The 18,895-nt window shown below is 45.1% G+C and overlaps 1 protein-coding gene across 2 annotated transcripts in view; it reads left to right on the forward strand.

Annotated features, from left to right (window-relative positions):
* The window catches only part of SFXN5 (sideroflexin 5), a 373,664-nt gene that overhangs the window by 341,321 nt on the left and 13,448 nt on the right, over nucleotides 1-18,895 (forward strand). For both annotated transcript variants that reach the window (XM_073649478.1, XM_073649469.1), the window contains one exon: nucleotides 13,515-13,588. In XM_073649478.1, coding sequence (XP_073505579.1) covers nucleotides 13,515-13,588 — 74 coding nt within the window. The remainder of the gene's footprint in view (nucleotides 1-13,514; nucleotides 13,589-18,895) is intronic.

Genomic DNA, 18,895 nt, shown 5'->3' on the forward strand with positions numbered 1-18,895 from the left:
CAGGATCAGTAATGTAATGTATTTGCACAGTGACTGCACCAGCAGAATAGTGAGTGCAGCTCTGGAGTATAATACAGGATGTAACTCAGGATCAGTAATGTAATGTATGTACACAGTGACTGCACCAGCAGAATAGTGAGTGCAGCTCTGGGGTATAATACAGGATGTAACTCAGGATCAGTACAGGATCAGTAATGTAATGTATGTACACAGTGACTGCACCAGCAGAATAGTGAGTGCAGCTCTGGAGTATAATACAGGATGTAACTCAGGATCAGTAATGTAATGTATGTACACAGTGACTACACCAGCAGAATAGTGAGTGCAGCTCTGGAGTATAATACAGGATGTAACTCAGGATCAGTAATGTAATGTATGTACACAGTGACTGCACCAGCAGAATAGTGAGTGCAGCTCTGGGGTATAATACAGGATGTAACTCAGGATCAGTAATGTAATGTATGTACACAGTGACTGCACCAGCAGAATAGTGAGTGCAGCTCTGGGGTATAATACAGGATGTAACTCAGGATCAGTAATATAATGTATGTACACAGTGACTCCACCAGCAGAATAGTGAGTGCAGCTCTGGAGTATAATACAGGATGTAACTCAGGATCAGTAATGTAATGTATGTACACAGTGACTGCACCAGCAGAATAGTGAGTGCAGCTCTGGGGTATAATACAGGATGTAACTCAGGATCAGTAATGTAATGTATGTACAAAGTGATTGCACCAGCAGACTAGTGAGTGCAGCTCTGGAGTATAATACAGGATGTAACTCAGGATCAGTAATGTAATGTATGTACACAGTGACTGCACCAGCAGAATAGTGAGTGCAGCTCTGCAGTATAATACAGGATGTAACTCAGGATCAGTAATGTAATGTATGTACACAGTGACTGCACCAGCAGAATAGTGAGTGCAGCTCTGGGGTATAATACAGGATGTAACTCAGGATCAGTACAGGATCAGTAATGTAATGTATGTACACAGTGACTGCACCAGCAGAATAGTGAGTGCAGCTCTGGAGTATAATAGAGGATGTAACTCAGGATCAGTAATGTAATGTATGTACACAGTGACTGCACCAGCAGAATAGTGAGTGCAGCTCTGGAGTATAATACAGGATGTAACTCAAGATCAGTACAGGATCAGTAATGTAATGTATTTGCATAGTGACTGCACCAGCAGAATAGTGAGTGCAGCTCTGGAGTATAATACAGGATGTAACTCAGGATCAGTAATGTAATGTATGTACACAGTGACTGCACCAGCAGAATAGTGAGTGCAGCTCTGGGGTATAATACAGGATGTAACTCAGGATCAGTACAGGATCAGTAATGTAATGTATGTACACAGTGACTGCACCAGCAGAATAGTGAGTGCAGCTCTGGAGTATAATACAGGATGTAACTCAGGATCAGTAATGTAATGTATGTACACAGTGACTCCACCAGCAGAATAGTGAGTGCAGCTCTGGAGTATAATACAGGATGTAACTCAGGATCAGTAATGTAATGTATGTACACAGTGACTGCACCAGCAGAATAGTGAGTGCAGCTCTGGAGTATAATACAGGATGTAACTCAGGATCAGTAATGTAATGTATGTACACAGTGACTGCACCAGCAGAATAGTGAGTGCAGCTCTGGGGTATAATACAGGATGTAACTCAGGATCAGTAATGTAATGTATGTACAAAGTGATTGCACCAGCAGAATAGTGAGTGCAGCTCTGGAGTATAATACAGGATGTAACTCAGGATCAGTAATGTAATGTATGTACACAGTGACTGCACCAGCAGAATAGTGAGTGCAGCTCTGCAGTATAATACAGGATGTAACTCAGGATCAGTAATGTAATGTATGTACACAGTGACTGCACCAGCAGAATAGTGAGTGCAGCTCTGGGGTATAATACAGGATGTAACTCAGGATCAGTACAGGATCAGTAATGTAATGTATGTACACAGTGACTGCACCAGCAGAATAGTGAGTGCAGCTGTGGAGTATAATACAGGATGTAACTCAGGATCAGTAATGTAATGTATGTACACAGTGACTGCACCAGCAGAATAGTGAGTGCAGCTCTGGAGTATAATACCGGATGTAACTCAGGATCAGTAATGTAATGTATGTACACATTGACTGCACCAGCAGAATAGCGAGTGCAGCTCTGGAGTATAATACATGATGTAACTCAGGATCAGTACTGGATCAGTAATATAATGTATGTACACAGTGACTGCACCAGCAGAATAGTGAGTGCAGCTCTGGAGGATAATACAGGATGTAACTCAGGATCAGTACAGGATCAGTAATGTAATGTATGTACACAGTGACTGCACCAGCAGAATAGTGAGTGCAGCTCTGGAGGATAATACAGGATGTAACTCAGGTTCAGTACAGGATCAGTAATGTAATGTATGTACAAAGCGATTGCACCAGCAGAATAGTGAGTGCAGCTCTGGAGTATAATACAGGATGTAACTCAGGATCAGTAATGTAATGTATGTACACAGTGACTGCACCAGCAGAATAGTGAGTGCAGCTCTGGAGTATAATACTGGATGTAACTCAGGATCAGTACAGGATCAGTAATGTAATGTATGTACACAGTGACTGCACCAACAGAATAGTGAGTGCAGCTCTGGAGGATAATACAGGATGTAACTCAGGATCAGTAATGTAATGTATGTACACAGTGACTGCACCAGCAGAATAGCGAGTGCAGCTCTGGAGTATAATACATGATGTAACTCAGGATCAGTACTGGATCAGTAATGTAATGTATGTACACAGTGACTGCACCAGCAGAATAGTGAGTGCAGCTCTGGAGGATAATACAGGATGTAACTCAGGATCAGTACAGGATCAGTAATGTAATGTATGTACACAGTGACTGCACCAACAGAATAGTGAGTGCAGCTCTGGAGGATAATACAGGATGTAACTCAGGGTCAGTAATGTAATGTATGTACACAGTGACTGCACCAGCAGAATAGTGAGTGCAGCTCTGGAGTATAATACAGGATGTAACTCAGGATCAGTAATGTAATGTATGTGCACAGTGACTGCACCTGCAGAATAGTGAGTGCAGCTCTGGAGTATAATACCGGATGTAACTCAGGATCAGTAATGTAATGCATGTGCACAGTGACTGCACCAGCAGAATAGTGAGTGCTGCTCTGGAGTATAATACAGGATGTAACTCAGGATCAGTAATGTAATGTATGTACACAGTGACTGCACCAGCAGAATAGTGAGTGCAGCTCTGGAGTATAATACAGGATGTAACTCAGGATCAGTACAGGGTCAGTAATGTAATGTATGTGCACAGTGACTGCACCAGCAGAATAGCGAGTGCAGCTCTGTAGTATAATACAGGAGGTAACTCAGGATCAGTATTGTAATGTATGTGCACAGTGACTGCACCAGCAGAATAGCGAGTGCAGCTTTGGAGTATAATACAGGATGTAACTGAGGATCATTACAGGATCAGTGTAACATCCCTCGCGGCGTGCTTGCATAGTTCACCACCTCCCACTATGCAAGACCGCAATCTTACCTGTCAGTCCAGCCTGCAAATCTTGCTCCAGTTCATGCTGTGTGCATGTCTCTTGACTGACTGCTTAGGGCGGCGGCCCGGTTACTTCCTGATTCTTATAGCTGCTGTGGGCGCACCCCCAATGTGTCTCCAGCCTATTGCTGTGAGTCACTGGATATTTAAACCCCCTCCACCCAGTAGGAGGTGCCTGAGCAACATTAACATTCAGTGTACTCCTTGACTCTGAAGTTGCCAGGTCCAGTTCTGCTTCTTGTCTGTTTCCGCCATCTCTGTGGCCTGCATACCCAGACCTGTTATCTGTGACTTCTTGTCCGTTTCCGCCATCTCTGGGGGCTGTATACCCAGGCCTGTTATCTCTGACTTCTAGTCTGTCCCGCAACTCTGGGGGCTGTATACCCAGGCTCATTCTTGTATCTCATTGCAGTAGCAGTTCCTGTCTGAACTGTATCCTAGCCTGTTACCTGTTTGTCTCTATGTCCGTACCTTCCCTTTTCCGGCAGTATCTGAACCTGCACCTAACTCCAACTCGTTGTCTCTGTACTTCTGTTTGTGAGTTTTGTGTCCACTCGCTACTTCATAGGAAGTACCTTGTGTGTATCTGGTTCTGCTTGTCCCTTTTCCCTTCCTCCTTATCTTCCTATATTTTCCAGTCTGTTCCATGTGAACTGAGCCCTGTCCTCTCTGCCTTGTCCACCGCACCTGCGGTTTCACTCTGCTCTGTCTTGCCCACCGCTCCGGCGGTTTCTCTCTGCTCTGACTTGCCCACCGCTCCGGCAGCTTCCCTCTGCTCTGCCTGACCCACCGCTCCGGCGGCTTCTCTCTGCTCTGCCTTGCTCACCGCACCAGCGATTGCTCTCTGCTCTGACTTGCCCACCACTCCGGCGGCTTCTCTCTGCTCTGCTTTGCTCACCGCACCAGCGGTTTCTCTCTGCTCTGCCTTGCCCACCGCTACGGCGGTTTCTCTCTGCTCTGCCTTGCTCACCGCACCAGCGGTTTCTCTCTGCTCTGCCTTGCCCACCGCTCCGCTGGCTTCTCTCTGCTCTGCCTTGCTCACCGCACCAGTGGTTTCTCTCTGCTCTGACTTGCCCACCGCTCCGGCGGCTTCTCTCTGCTCTGCCTTGCCCACCGCTCTGGCGGCTTCTCTCTGCTCTGCCTTGCCCACCGCTCCGGCGTTTTCTCTCTGCTCTGCCTTGTCCACCGCTGCGGCGGTTCCGCTCTGCTCTGCCTTGCCCACCGCACCTGCGGTTTTCGCTCCGCTCTGCTTGCTTACCGCACCAGCGGTTCCTCTCTGCTCTGCCTTGTCCTCCGCTCCAGCGGTTTCACTTTACTATGCTTGTCAACCGCGCCTGCGGCTCTGTACCTGTCTCCCAGTCTGTACTGGACCCTATCCAGCCTGCGCTGCAACCTGCTAGTACCTCCCGGTCTGCACTCCAGCCATGCTTGCCAGTGTCTCCCTGTCTGCACTCCAGCCGTGCTTGCCAGTTCCCACCTGTCTGCATACCAGCCGTGCTTGCCAGTGCCCACCTGTCTGCATACCAGCCGTGCTTGCCAGTGCCCACCTGTCTGCATACCAGCCGTGCTTGCCAGTGCCCACCTGTCTGCATACCAGCCGTACTTGCCAATACCCACCTGCCTGTCTGCCAGTCTAACCTGCCTGTTACTGCATTCCCCGGTGTGGGTCAACAACTGTGACCGGGGTCTGACCTGGAGTCGCACCTGGTCCCTCTGCTCGGTTCCTCCTTGGTCCACGTAGTCGACTAGCCGCCGTGCGACCTTGGTCGCATCGGGTTGATACTTAGTTACGCCCCTCCAGGCACTCCTTGGTTCATGGTACAGTGGGATCACTATCACGCTCACGCCAGTCAGTCCGGGCGCGAGCCCAACAGTATACTCAGGCCATGGTTCCCATTGAGCCCCACGGCCTATCGCTCTCAGAAGACATTTTGAATCCTTGTCTGGCGAATAAATGCACCAAGAAAAATTTTTTTTCTCAAGCTATGGCCCAGGCGATTTATGCACCAGCCCAAGTGGATCTATCAGTACTCGTTCCTGCGGATCCACCACGGTACTATGGGAATCCAAAACAAAGCCGTGCATTTGTGGAGCAATGCATGCTGCATTTCAAGTTCTATGCTCACTATTTTCCTACTGATCGGGTTAAAGTAGCATTCATGATGTCCTACCTAGAGGGTGATGCCTTGAAATGGATCACCCCCTATGGGAAGCATGGGAACCTATCATCTTTGACCTGCAGGCCTTCCTGGTGGCCTTTCTAATGGTCTTCGATGACCCTAATCCTGAAGCCTCTGCTAAAGCTTCCCTTCCCAATATCCCGGAGCAGCCCCGATGGGTAATGTGTGTAGGTAGCCTACCAGTCCTCCAGCCCGAAGAGACTGCTGCCCACCCAGAATCTACACAGGATGACTATGCTCCACAGAATACTTCTCTTCCCAACCTCAAGAGGCAGTCCAGACGTGCAAGGCGTAGAGGTAAACCGTCACGCCAGGTTCTTTCCTCCCAAAGACCTCCTGTTCCCCAGCCTGTAGAGGCAGCTTTCCATACAGAATCCATGAAGGATGACTATGTTCGTCAGGCAAAGCCGAAGCCAGAACTCAGTCACAAAATCGGATTGCGGTACCGCTGCGGTGGTTTGGGACCCCCTGACGGTCTTTGTCCAGCGAAGGTTGGAGAATCCCAAGACATTAGTCCTGTAGGAGAGGCTGCCCTTGGCATTAGTGTTTCCTCTCCACAGATGACCATGACTGTCTCCGTGGCAAGTGAAGGCATCGCATTAACCGGATGTTTCGGGCTTAAAGACTTGAAGAGTCGGTGTCTGATTCCCGTCCGACAACTCCAGAAGCCGGTTTGGGCATTGTCAGCAGACGGACGAGCCCTACTCAGAAACAGTCAAAATATGTCTGTACAAATTAAGCTCCAGATTGGAGCATTACATATGAAGAAGTTCACATTCCAGGTGCTGACTGGCTTACCCACAGGTCGTCCAGAGCCGAGAGATCTAGTGCCCGCTCAGGTCTGGAGATCCTGCATGGTGTATCCTTGGGGACTGCTAAGGTACAAGGGGTGTCCAGTCCCCACATCTTCAGGACAGTCAGCAGTTTCTTCTTCTTCTTCACCAGATCTGCTAGTTTCTGACTCGCTGTGCGCTGAAGTCTCCAAAGGAAGAGAAGAGGAGGCGTTGTCCCCACACAATCTCGACGATTGTACCAATGATCTGGCTTCAGGTACCGTCCCGCCTTACAGACAAGTTATCTCTGAAACCAGTCTGAAGATGGTCCTAAAGCAAGGACCCTCTGTCTCTAATAAATCTGATCCTTCGTCCCTCAAGGCAGTGTTTACCCCCGAGTCTCTGCACCCCTCCAACCAGGCAGAGGATCTCCAGTTGTCTCCTGAATCCTCCGGGGTGCTACCTGATAACAAAGGGAGAGAGACTTTCCCACACCCTGTACCTGGTACTTCGCCCACTTCATCCAGTAAGCTTGGCAAAGTGTACATCGAAGCAGTGATTACCCCCGAGTCTCTGCACCCCTCCAACCAGGCGGAGGACCTCCAGTTGTCTCCTGAATTCCCCGGGGTGCTACCTGATAAACGGAGAGAGACTTTCCTACACCCGGTACCTGGTACGCCGCCCACTTCATCCAGTAAGCTTGGCAAAGTGAACGTCAAGGCGGTGATTACCCCCGAGTCTCTGCACCCCTCCAACCAGGCGGCGGACCTCCAGTTGTCTCCTGAATCCACCAGGGTGCTACCTGATAACGAACGGAGAGAGACTTTCCTGTGTGCTGTTCCTGGTACTTCACCCACTTGATCTGTTGCTGAGGATGGCTTGATAGGAGGAAGCATCCTAGTCACCAAGATGATGAGATCAGTTTCGTTTCCTCTAATGTGCAGAAGAGGTAATCCTCTTGAAGAGAAGGATAGGCCTCCAAATTCTCTGCAGAAGACCCTTGCAGGCTTGAAGAAGAGGGGGCGTAAAGGGGGGGTACTGTAACATCCCTGGCTGCGTGCTTGCATAGTTCACCACCTCCCACTATGCAAGACTGCAATCTTACCTGTCAGTCCAGCCTGCAAATCTTGCTCCAGTTCATGCTGTGTGCATGTCTCTTGACTGACTGCTTAGGGCGGCGGCCCGGTTACTTCCTGATTCTTATAGCTGCTGTGGGCGCACCCCTAATGCATCTCCAGCCTATTGCTGTGAGTCACTGGATATTTAAACCACCTCCACCCAGTAGGAGGAGCCTGAGCAACACTAACATTCAGTGTGCTCCTTGACTCTGAAGTTGCCAGGTCCAGTTCTGCTTCTTGTCTGTTTCTGCCATCTCTGGGGGCTGCATACCCAGACCTTTTATCTGTGACTTCTTGTCCGTTTCTGCCATCTCTGGGGGCTGTATACCCAGGCCTGTTATCTCTGACTTCTAGCCTGTTCCGCCACTCTGGGGGCTGTATACCCAGGCTCGTTCTTGTATCTCATTGCAGTAGCAGTTCCTGTCTGAACTGTATCCTAACCTGTTACCTGTTTGTCTCTATGTCCGTACCTTCCCTTTTCCGGCAGTATCTGAACCTGCACCTAACTCCAACTCGTTGTCTCTGTACTTCTGTTTGTGAGTTTTGTGTCCACTCGCTACTTCATAGGAAGTACCTTGTGTGTATCTGGTTCTGCTTGTCCCTTTTCCCTTCCTCCGTATCTTCCTGTATTTTCCAGTCTGTTCCATGTGAACAGAGCCCTGTCCTCTCTGCCTTGTCCACCGCACCTGAGGTTTCGCTCCTCTCTGTCTTGCCCACCGCTCCAGCGGTTTCTCTCTGCTCTGACTTGCCCACCGCTCTGGCGGTTTCCCTCTGCTCTGCCTTACCCACCGCTCCGGCGGTTTCTCTCTGCTCTGACTTGCCCTCCGGCGGCTTCCCTCTGCTCTGCCTTACCCACCGCTCCAGCGGCTTCTCTCTGCTCTGACTTGCCCACCGCTCTGGCGGCTTCTCTCTGCTCTGCCTTACTCACCGCACCAGCGGCTTCTCTCTGCTCTGCCTTGCCCACCGGTCCGGCGGCTTCTCTCTGCTCTGCCTTGCCCACCGCTCCGGCGGCTTCTCTCTGCTCTGCCTTGCCCACCGCTCCGGCGGTTCCGCTCTGCTCTGCCTTGTCCGCCGCACTTGCGGTTTCTCTCTGCTCTGCCTTGTCCACCGCTCCGGCGGTTCCGCTCTGCTCTGCCTTGCCCACCTCACCTGCGGTTTTCGCTCCGCTCTGCTTGCTCACCGCACCAGCAGTTCCTCTCTGCTCTGCCTTGTCCTCCGCTTCGGCGGTTTTGCTTTACTCTGCTTGTCTACCGCATCTGCGTCTCTGTACCTGTCTTCAAGTCTGTACTGGACCCTATCCAGCCTGCGCTCCAACCTGCTTGTACCTCCCGGTCTGCACTCCAGCCGTGCTTACCAGTATCTCCCTGTCTGCATACCAGCCGTGCTTGCCAGTGCCCACCTGTCTGCATACCAGCCGTGCTTGCCAGTGCCCACATGTCTGCATACCAGCCGTACTTTCCAGTACCCACCTGTCTGCATACCAGCCGTACTTGCCAATACCCACCTGCCTGTATGCCAGTCTAACCTGCCTGTTCCTGCATTCCCCGGTGTGGGTCAACAACTGTGACCGGGGTCTGACCTGGAGTCACACCTGGTCCCTCTGCTCGGTTCCTCCTTGGTCCACGGAGTCGACTAGCCACCGTGCGACCTTGGTCGGACGGGTTGATACTTAGTTACGCCCCTCCAGGCACTCCTCGGTTCATGGTACAGTGAACAATCAGTAATGTAATGTCTATACACAGTGACTACACCAGCAGAATAGTGAGTGTAGCTCTGGAGTATAATACAGGATGTAACTCAGGGTCAGTACAGGATCAGTAATGTAATGTATGTACACAGTGACTGCACCAGCTGAATAGTGAGTGCAGCTCTGGAGTATAATACAGGATGTAACTCAGGATCAGTAATGTAATGTATGTACACAGTGACTGCACCAGCAGAATAGTGAGTGCAGCTCTGGAGTATAATACAGGATAAGTAATGCAATTATTACTAAGTTGCTCTACCTTTTTATGCTGATAAAATGTATATTTAAAGTGTAATATTCTCTTGAAAGGTGATCATCTGCTTTAACGCCAGTAATTGATGAACCTGTTGGGTTTATGGTTTTCGGTGCATTTATGTTACATTGCGGCATCTCTTGTGCCCTGATCCACCTTCCATGCTGTGTATATATGACGCGCTGACGTTGGAGCCATATGTTTGCAGCACGGTTCACCAGCAGATCTGATCACTTCCTACACTCACTCCTGCATTATGGTGATGTATCTTAATTATAATTAGCTGTAACACATTATAGCCGCCTCTATCAAAACATTTCAAAATAGGCATTTATGAAGTACGGTAAATAATGGAAGTCTTTAGGGTCCCTACAAGTAAAACAGTCAACAGGCTTCCTCTCGTAGATGTCTGTTCTTTCTTATAGGGACTCTTACTGGTTTAAAGAGTATCCGTCATTTACATTTACAGAGACACCTGCTTCCTTCTCCTCTGGGAGTGATCGCTCATTCTCGTGATCCTTAAATATTGGTAAAATGTGTCTTTAGTGAATACAGGCTTCGAGCTATAGAAATGTACAGCCCTCTACTTTTACTGTGCATCTTCCAGACCTTACAAATTATTTAATTATTTAATTATTTTTTATTCTTAAAGTCCCAAATATCCACTTTTGAGTGGTCAAACACAAGAGCAAGCCAACCCAATCTAACGCATCTGTAGTGTTGAGTTCTTCGCCATCAGACCTTCTTCAGATGGGTGGAAATACTATTGCCTATTTCTCCAAGGAGTGGTCCCACACATAGAGCGGATCTTCTCTCCATTCTGCGACTCCCAAAACCCCTTTTGCTATTCTGCAACAAGCACAAGAAGTCTTTTTCTCTATCCTCGAGACCCGTACATTTAAGGTTCCTTGACCAATGTTCCACTCTTTCGTATGGAAATGCTTTGTAGGCACCAGAGAGCAGTATGGAAAGGGCAAATTCTTGATATTCATCACTTTTTGCCTTTGTTCCTAATTCTGAATTGGCTAGACATTTTGAGAAAACTTTCTTCGATCTCTCACTTTCTGGCTATGCCGTAACTGTGATGGACAACCTGTTAGTTGATGTGATATCTAAAGCGTATGACCCAATGTATATTGCCGAGACAGTTGGAGATTTTGGAAGAACTTTGGCTGGTGATGATGGGTTAATGCATAAGTCTTAAACTTCATCTGATGTTCTAAGAAAAATATTTAAAATTTTGTTTCATTGTGATATACTGTATACACCCCCAGAAATTGCACAAATAATGTACCCATGAGTAGATCCCATTGGCTGGAGATCTAGGATCTGTAGAATACATCTGGTGTCTTATCCATTGTCAAACCTTTTAGGAACCTCCATAATAAGTGGTTCTGCTTCTGGGACACTTACCGTGGAGCCGGCTTGTTATCCTTCTCCCATAGATACTTCTCCAAATTTTAAGAAAGGTTTCTGAGACTCTTCCTGTGAGGCGAGTGGTTCCCCGACACTGGAAGTCCTCGGTTTCCCCCACAGTTGGGGATTTTAGTTTTCACAGCATCATGAACATAAAACAACTTTGTGCATACAGATGAGGGAAGTGATACGTTCACATTTTTTATCTTTTGTGGATCTGGAATATTTTAGACTTTTTTTTATATTCACATCTACCTGGTACTATTGGATGGATTTTTGGGATATTTTGATCCTTGGGTAGCTAACAATTGGTTAGATAAAAAGTTTTGGCGTGTCTACTGATGGCCGTTCTCCTCTTCTATTTTTTTTTCTATTTTGTTAAGATGCAGTTTCCATAATCCTCCATGACTTCCCTTCTGCTTTTTTTCCATCTTTATTCTTCATCTTTTTATTGATCTCACATATGCGTGAAGCACGTTTACAGTAGAAGCCTGTTATTCGGGGGTCTCCCTACGATGTACCCTTGTTACCCCCTTATGTTTTATACTGAATGTATTTTCACCTTCGTTTCCTTTTATTACAAACCTCTCAGTTTGCGGTTTTATAATTTGTTACTTGATTACTAATAAAATTACAGAACATTCCCCTTATTAAAGACGAACCCTGAACTAAAACTTGTATGTAAGACTTGCCCAAAAACGTGACCAATACTGGGAAGGAGGTCCTGAGATCTGTGCCTCTATGGTCCATTTACCATTACTACCACCTAGACCTCATCTTTTCCACCCATACCTGCATTAAAGGGATATCCGGGCACTTAGTAATACTCACTGATCCTCTGCTGCCCCCCATTCTGAGATCACCCACCCACCGGTCTCTGTATATCCTGCTCTGTTTTGACAGACATGTGAACGCTGCATTCAATCACTGGCTATGTCATTCAAATGTTGATCACCTCTGCGGCAACTGATTGGCTGCAGCAGCCATATGTTTGCTGAGACACGGCAGGAAGTAAGGAAACCTACTGGTGGAGGACTATCGGGAAGGTTAATATTACTTCTTTGTAGAATTGAGCAAAAAGATTCTCAGGACCCTGGTCCAGCAGCCATGGCAATAGTTCATGACCCCCAGACCAGAACCTCTTCCCGCCTGTCTGCCGTCATACTCTGTACCTTTCAAGAGCGGCCATAGAGAGATGCCCCCTGTGCAAGACCAATAGATGGGCCCTTTGCCGTCCAATAACTCATGAGGTGGTAGTGGCCACCTCACCTCTTGGGCCCCTGTGCGGCTGTATAGGTTGCACCATTGGTATGTCGGCACCGATGCCTTTTTAAATTAGTAGCGCAATATCATCATTGTGGCGTCCTCATTATTGTGGCGTGTTATACACATGGCGCCACATTGGGCCTACTAATCAGAAATGCCAGGGATGCTGGAATGTAGGAGATTTGCCAGGGTCTTGTCTGGTGACCGCGGACTATTGATATGGCAGCTGGACCAGGGTCCTGTAAATCTTTTTCCTCCACTCTGAACATGGCTGGACAACTTCTTGGTGGTGGTAAAAGGGTAAATGTGACTTAAAGAGGACCTGTTAGCGGATCAGAAGTTGCCAGCTTTTTCTCTTATTTTATTCCCACTCCTCCCTCAAAGTTATTAAGTTTTTGGTTGTTTTTTTTAAATCTGCCGTATAGATCTAGAGATAAGGGCATTTTTCTTGTTGTCTTCACCTTGGGGGTGGTGCTCACAGAGTAATTATGCAGCTTAAAGACACGCCCCAGAGGATCCTGTGACCAACTCTCTATTGGAGAGACCATAAGAATTAAGACTAAATCATAAGCCCCATGTCCCTGGAACCGTGTAGCGGATTTAAAAAAACAAAAAACAACAAACTGAAAACTTAGGGGAGAACCGAGAATAAAATAAGAGCAAAAACTTCCCACTTATGGTTTTTGGTGACACGTCCAGTTTCAATATAGGAGTGGTGTAAGTGTCTGGACTTTAGTTTGATTTAACGGAGTTGTTCGAAAAATATAACTTTTCTCAATAAACTGCTCCACGCCTATCCATAGGTGGTTTACAGGTTTTCAGCTTGAAGCTGAGATCCATTACTAGGTACAATCCATCTTTCTAATTCTGGACAACCCCTTTAACCCCGGCACCTTCATCACCCTGATATTGTAATTAGGCTAAGCCCCGAAAACTAAACCAAGCTGACCAACCACAAATCCCGACCTTGAGAGCAGACGAGCAGTAATGATGTAAAATGTGACTTTGGCTGAATTGTTTGTACATATCTATATTTATCCGCTTTATATTTCTCTTTATAGTTCAGAAGAATCCACATTTGTAAACTGAATAAATCTAAATCTACCCCTAAAATCCGATATTTGCAATATCTCTGATTTATGAGATGACTGATATTTTACTGTTTGCTCTTTGACAGATTGAGACCTCACGACTGGAGCCAGAAATTGCGATGAACACCACCTCTCGGACGGTGGTCTACAACAAAGGATTGTAAGCCAAATTCGGTCACCTCGTCACCGAACAATGAAGCATAAAGTCTCCCTTTCCCCTGCCTCCCCGTCACTTACCACAAAGCAGACGAACACCTGAACACTCCCTAGTCCCCGGCAGCTGGGGAAAATTAACACATTTACCGAGCTATCAACTCTGCGAGGCAGAGGAGGAACCCGATTCATGTCTTACCGTTGCCAAGGGCGGGGGGGGGGACAAGGAATAGCTCAATAATCTGGTACCATCACTTTTATAAAAATCAATAGATTATAAAAAAAAAATGCTAAAAAATCTCATATGATCACAATCGCTGCATGAAAAGTGAATGATTTATCCAATTAGCCTGCAAAACATGATCAGTGTGAATAACGCGAAGACTGATGGCACAGGAGTCACATGGCACAATTTCACCTCTAGACGCTTGATGATGTCACTAGACCCAGTTGGGTAATTAACGCTAAGCTTGACATCACATGATTAATTAAATGTAGAAAAAACAATTAATGTCATGATTTAGTTCAGTTTCCGGCACCAGTGTCATGTACACCGTAGAGTTTGGTTTAATTTCGGGAAGGCTTGAAGTCATGTGACTCGTTGGATATACCTTAGCTTTAGTCGCGGAGTCCCATGGGCTCCAACTAATGGAAATTAGATTAGTTCTGATACAAAATAGAATATTATAAAATTATATAATCGTCATTGGCTTAACCGAAATGTTCAGAAATATCACTTACCGTACTTAATTACTCACTTAAAGATGTGTTGAAGATCAGTATTTTGAGCAGGTAAATTCTGCCTTCACTTGATTCCATCAAGTCTAACGTCAGCTACTAAAGACGATCCAGACAGAAAATGTTAACATAAGGTCTAACTGTGCGCACATCTAAGAGGAAGCTCCATGATTTTGGCGGTGGTGGTCAACTGTCTAATGTGTATTGTAGAGTGCCGGTTTTCTCCTAATGGATCGAGCATGTTGGATATCCAGATGCTTCATTCTCAGTTCACATGGGAAATGACCACCTGCCAGAAGCATCTGGTAACAGCTCAAGCTGGTCATAATCGTTAGATATATGTTGGCCATACCCGCCAATTTCTGGTGGAACTGGTCAACCAACTAATTAGTTTAGGGCCCTCACAACTCTCAGTCAGTGACAGATGTGAGGAGAAATATTGAGCGTGAAGTTGGCCGATGTGAGGGGAGATATGTATTGGGAAGTTGGCCGATGTGAGGGGAAATATGGATCGGCAAGATGGCCAATGTGAGAGGAGATATGGATTGGGAAGTTGGCCGATGTGAGAGGAGATATGGATTGGGAAGGTGGCCGATGTGAGAGGAGATATGGATCGGGAAGTTGTATTTTAACTTTTCGATTCTTTGGTTGTATAAGACTCCGCCAGTGGTGTTGGGCAGCCGCTTAATTCTCTCCCACCATTCAGGGGGTCAGGAGAGATAGCTGTTGGACAAATACGCTTTTGATTCAGAGATTTTTGATGTATGGCCAGCCTTATTGCCCTGAACTGAAGAAGCCAGGGGAGATATCCGGTGGCTGAACAATTGTTTAACCTAACGGTACCTATACACATTAGGGAAAAGTTAGTCCAAGCTGCTCATCAGGATCAGTTGACTACCTCATGAGTAGGAAGTGTTCTGACATCCCCAATGGCAAACGTTGGAAGGAAGAAGTATTGGGCTTGTTGGGTTTCTGCATATACATCCTACAGGAGGTAGAATGCTATCAGAGGTGTCCAGCATCTGCTTACATCCCTCTCCATATTAAAATACATGCACTTGGCTACGCTGAGCCCATGTTTATAAGAAAGTATGAAGAAAAGCTCTCAGCCGAATAAATGTCTAGCTGCCAACTGTTGAAGGTGAATAGGTACCTTGAGTATTGCTATAGCAAATGGAGCATTTTATAATAGCCATTAATCTTATGTGTATGACCAACAAGGACAAAGTGTTAGCCGATATTAGCTGGATCTGTGAATTGCCTATACTCAACTTATTGGATCTTTGCACTTTCAATATCTTCAGTAGTAGGAATAGGATATGAGGTTGTAGGAGCTCACCTGGGCATCTTCTGTCCATGTGAAGCCCATCTAGAGATCTCTCAACTTTTTTCTTAATTCTTCTTATATGGATGGATACTTACTAACACTGCCTAAATATTTGTTATTGAACCAACACCTCCATATACAATGTATGTAGCACACTTGTAAGATCTTTATTATTGTATGTGGGAAGCAAAAACTTCCTCTCACACGTGAATGTTCACTTATGGTACTGATCTAACATATATTCTATCCTCAAAATATTTTGTAGGTTAAACTATTGACAGGAGGGCGCCTAGTAGAGATATAGGAAACAGAGTCATCACAGTCAAATGGGGGACCTCACCTACTGTAGATGTTACATCATGACCTCAAGTGCTAGGTTTCATTAAAAAAAAGGCTGGAAAATGGAAGTGAAGCTCCAGTTCTTGAACTTTTTCTTTCTCTTTTTTTTTTGCCTGGAACACTTATCTTTATTAATATACCTCATTAGACTATGTCTCCTAAGTTGGAGGTCATCAATCTTATCCAGGTTTGAATATTAGTATGCATCTCCAGAGTGGGTCTTACATATCTCAATTAATTACATCTTACTTGACTTCATCCTACCCAACTGGACTACTGAAGAGCTTATTTATCTTACTTGAGCGAGTCATATTACATCTCGCTGAAAAGATCTCCACTTATCTAGATGATCAATGTTTCTTACTTGTTGAACAGGACAAGTTCTCCTGACACTCAGACGGCTAATGTCTCTTCATATAACAGTGGCCAAGATCTCTTCATATCTAAATTACCATAGACAGGAACGCTTGACATGTAGATGGCCAGCGTTTATTCATATTACACAGGGAGAGATGTCTTCACATCTAGGTGGCCAATGTTTCATGATATTACACTGAGCAAGAGCTCTTCATATCTACATGGCCAATGTCTCTTCGTATCACAGTGGCCAAGATCTCTTCACATTTAGATGATCGTTGGTTCTTCACATTTCATTGTATGAGATCTTCTCACTCCAAGATGGCCAATGTTTCTTCAAATTATTTTAATCAAGATCTCTTCACATCTAGATGTCATTTCTTCATATTTCCATGTATGACATCTCTCCACATCTAATTGATCAATATTTATTGATGTCCTGTTGACCGAGATGTCTTCCAATCAAGAAGGGCGGTGTTTTTGTTCATATTACACAGGAGAAGATATCTTCATATCTAGATGATCGCTGTTTCTTTATATTAAATTATTATGGACAAGTTCTCTTTATATCTAGTTTGTTAATGTTTCTTCAGATTATATGTGCCAAGGTGTCTTTCAATCTCTTGATATTACAGTTGTCAATATCTCCTCCAATCTAGATGGTAAATATTTCTTCATATTTCGTCCTATAATGTCTTTCCATCGAGATGGTCAGCGTTTCATTATATCGTCATGGACGGCATCTCTCCAAAACTAGTTGGTCTAGTTATATTGGCCAAGATCTCTTTATATCTTGATGATTAGTGTTTTTGTTTATATTACAGTGGCCGAGATCTCTTCACATCTAGATGGTTAATGTTTCTACATATTTCCATGTTTGAGATCGCTTCACTTCTACATGGGCCATGTTTCTTTACATGCGATCGGTCTGTGTTTCTTCATATGACACAAGTCTACTTCTTCTCTCTACGTCTAGATAGTTAATGTTTCTCCATATTTCACTGGATGAAATCTCTTCCCATCTTTGTTTTTGAGCTTTTAATTTACATTGGATTTTAGAGGCTTAGCAATACTATAAATTGTTCATACTGTAGGTGGGAATCACACGTAATCTTCTTAAACTAACTTTTTTGATTTTTTTCTTATATTAACATTTCTAATGAGGTGACCACAGTTCCTTCTGTTGTGTAGGTGGTCTACACTAACCACTTTTATGTTCTGTCAATGGTCGTCTACTGGTTGTAAGATGGGTTGAAATCATCTATTCTGAAATGTTGAGTACTATATTTCCTATTCTATCAAGTTACAAATCACGCTGAGATGAGAAGAAACTTGATTTTAACTATCTTACGATTACAAAGTCATTGTGATAACCGAGAAGCGGAGCTTGATGCATAAACTGACTGTGAATGTAATTCTTGTAGAGCAACAAGACACTTTGCTAATTTATCAAGATCTGATTAAGGAAAGATCACCTTGCACAATTCCATATATATAGGTGAACATTAGGGCTTGGGTAATTGGCCAAATGAGAAAAAAATGTCTTCAAGTAAAAGGAAACTAAATATTGGTATATCGTCCTAAGGATGATCTGCATTGGCAGGTTAAAGTGTAACAACTATATATAGTCTTGATTTATTAAAGAGCTACAGCCTTATTACTACACTTGAAACATATTTTCATTGTCAGGTCGTGGTCGTCATGTGGTCATGTCATTGTGTGGTCATAGTCAAGTCATGGATATGTGTAGTCTTGTTCATAATGTGGTTATTGTCATATTCAAGTCATATCATTGTTCGGTCATTGCCACATTCATTCATGTCATCTTGTGATTATGGTCATTTTCAAGTCATACCATCTTGAGGTCATGGTCATCGTGTGGTCATGACCGTAGTCAAGTCATGTCATTGTGTGGTTATGGTCATAGTTAGTCAAGTCATATCATCGAGTAATAGTCATCGTATAATTATGTTTGCCCAGACGTCCTTGTCAAGTCATAACATTGTGTGATTTTGGTCATCCTGAGGTCATGGTCACAGTCAAGTGATGGCATTGTGTGGTAATGGTCATTCTGAGATCATAGTCTAGTCATATCATCCTGTGGTCAGTCATTGTAACATCATGATAATAGTCATGTCACAATGTGATCATAGTCAAACTGAAGTCATGGTCGTAATCAAATTGTGTTGTCATATGGTCATGTGAGTTCATGATCATAAAGTTGAGTCACGTCATTCTGTAGTCATGGTCATCCTGAGATTATGGTCATAGCCTAGTCATGTCATTATTTGATCTTAGTCACTCTGAAGTCATGGTCATAGTAGAGTGTCATGTCATCTCGTGGTCAGAGGCATTGTGAGATCATGGTCATAGTAGTCATGTCATGGTCATCCTGAGATCTTTTTTTCAACGGTAGATCAGGGTCATAAAATAGGGAGAGACAATGAAGTTGGGTTGTCTTAAAGGGTATCTACCAGAGCTAGAGATAAGGATGTTATAATATAGGAAAAGTAATTGGTTCCCGAAACGTATCAGGGGTAAGCAATGACAGGT

This window comes from Phyllobates terribilis, unplaced genomic scaffold, assembly GCF_046119375.1.
Source record: "Phyllobates terribilis strain yellow unplaced genomic scaffold, ASM4611937v1 Scaffold_1__5_contigs__length_1240528914, whole genome shotgun sequence".
Classification (NCBI taxonomy): Eukaryota; Metazoa; Chordata; class Amphibia; order Anura; family Dendrobatidae; genus Phyllobates; species Phyllobates terribilis.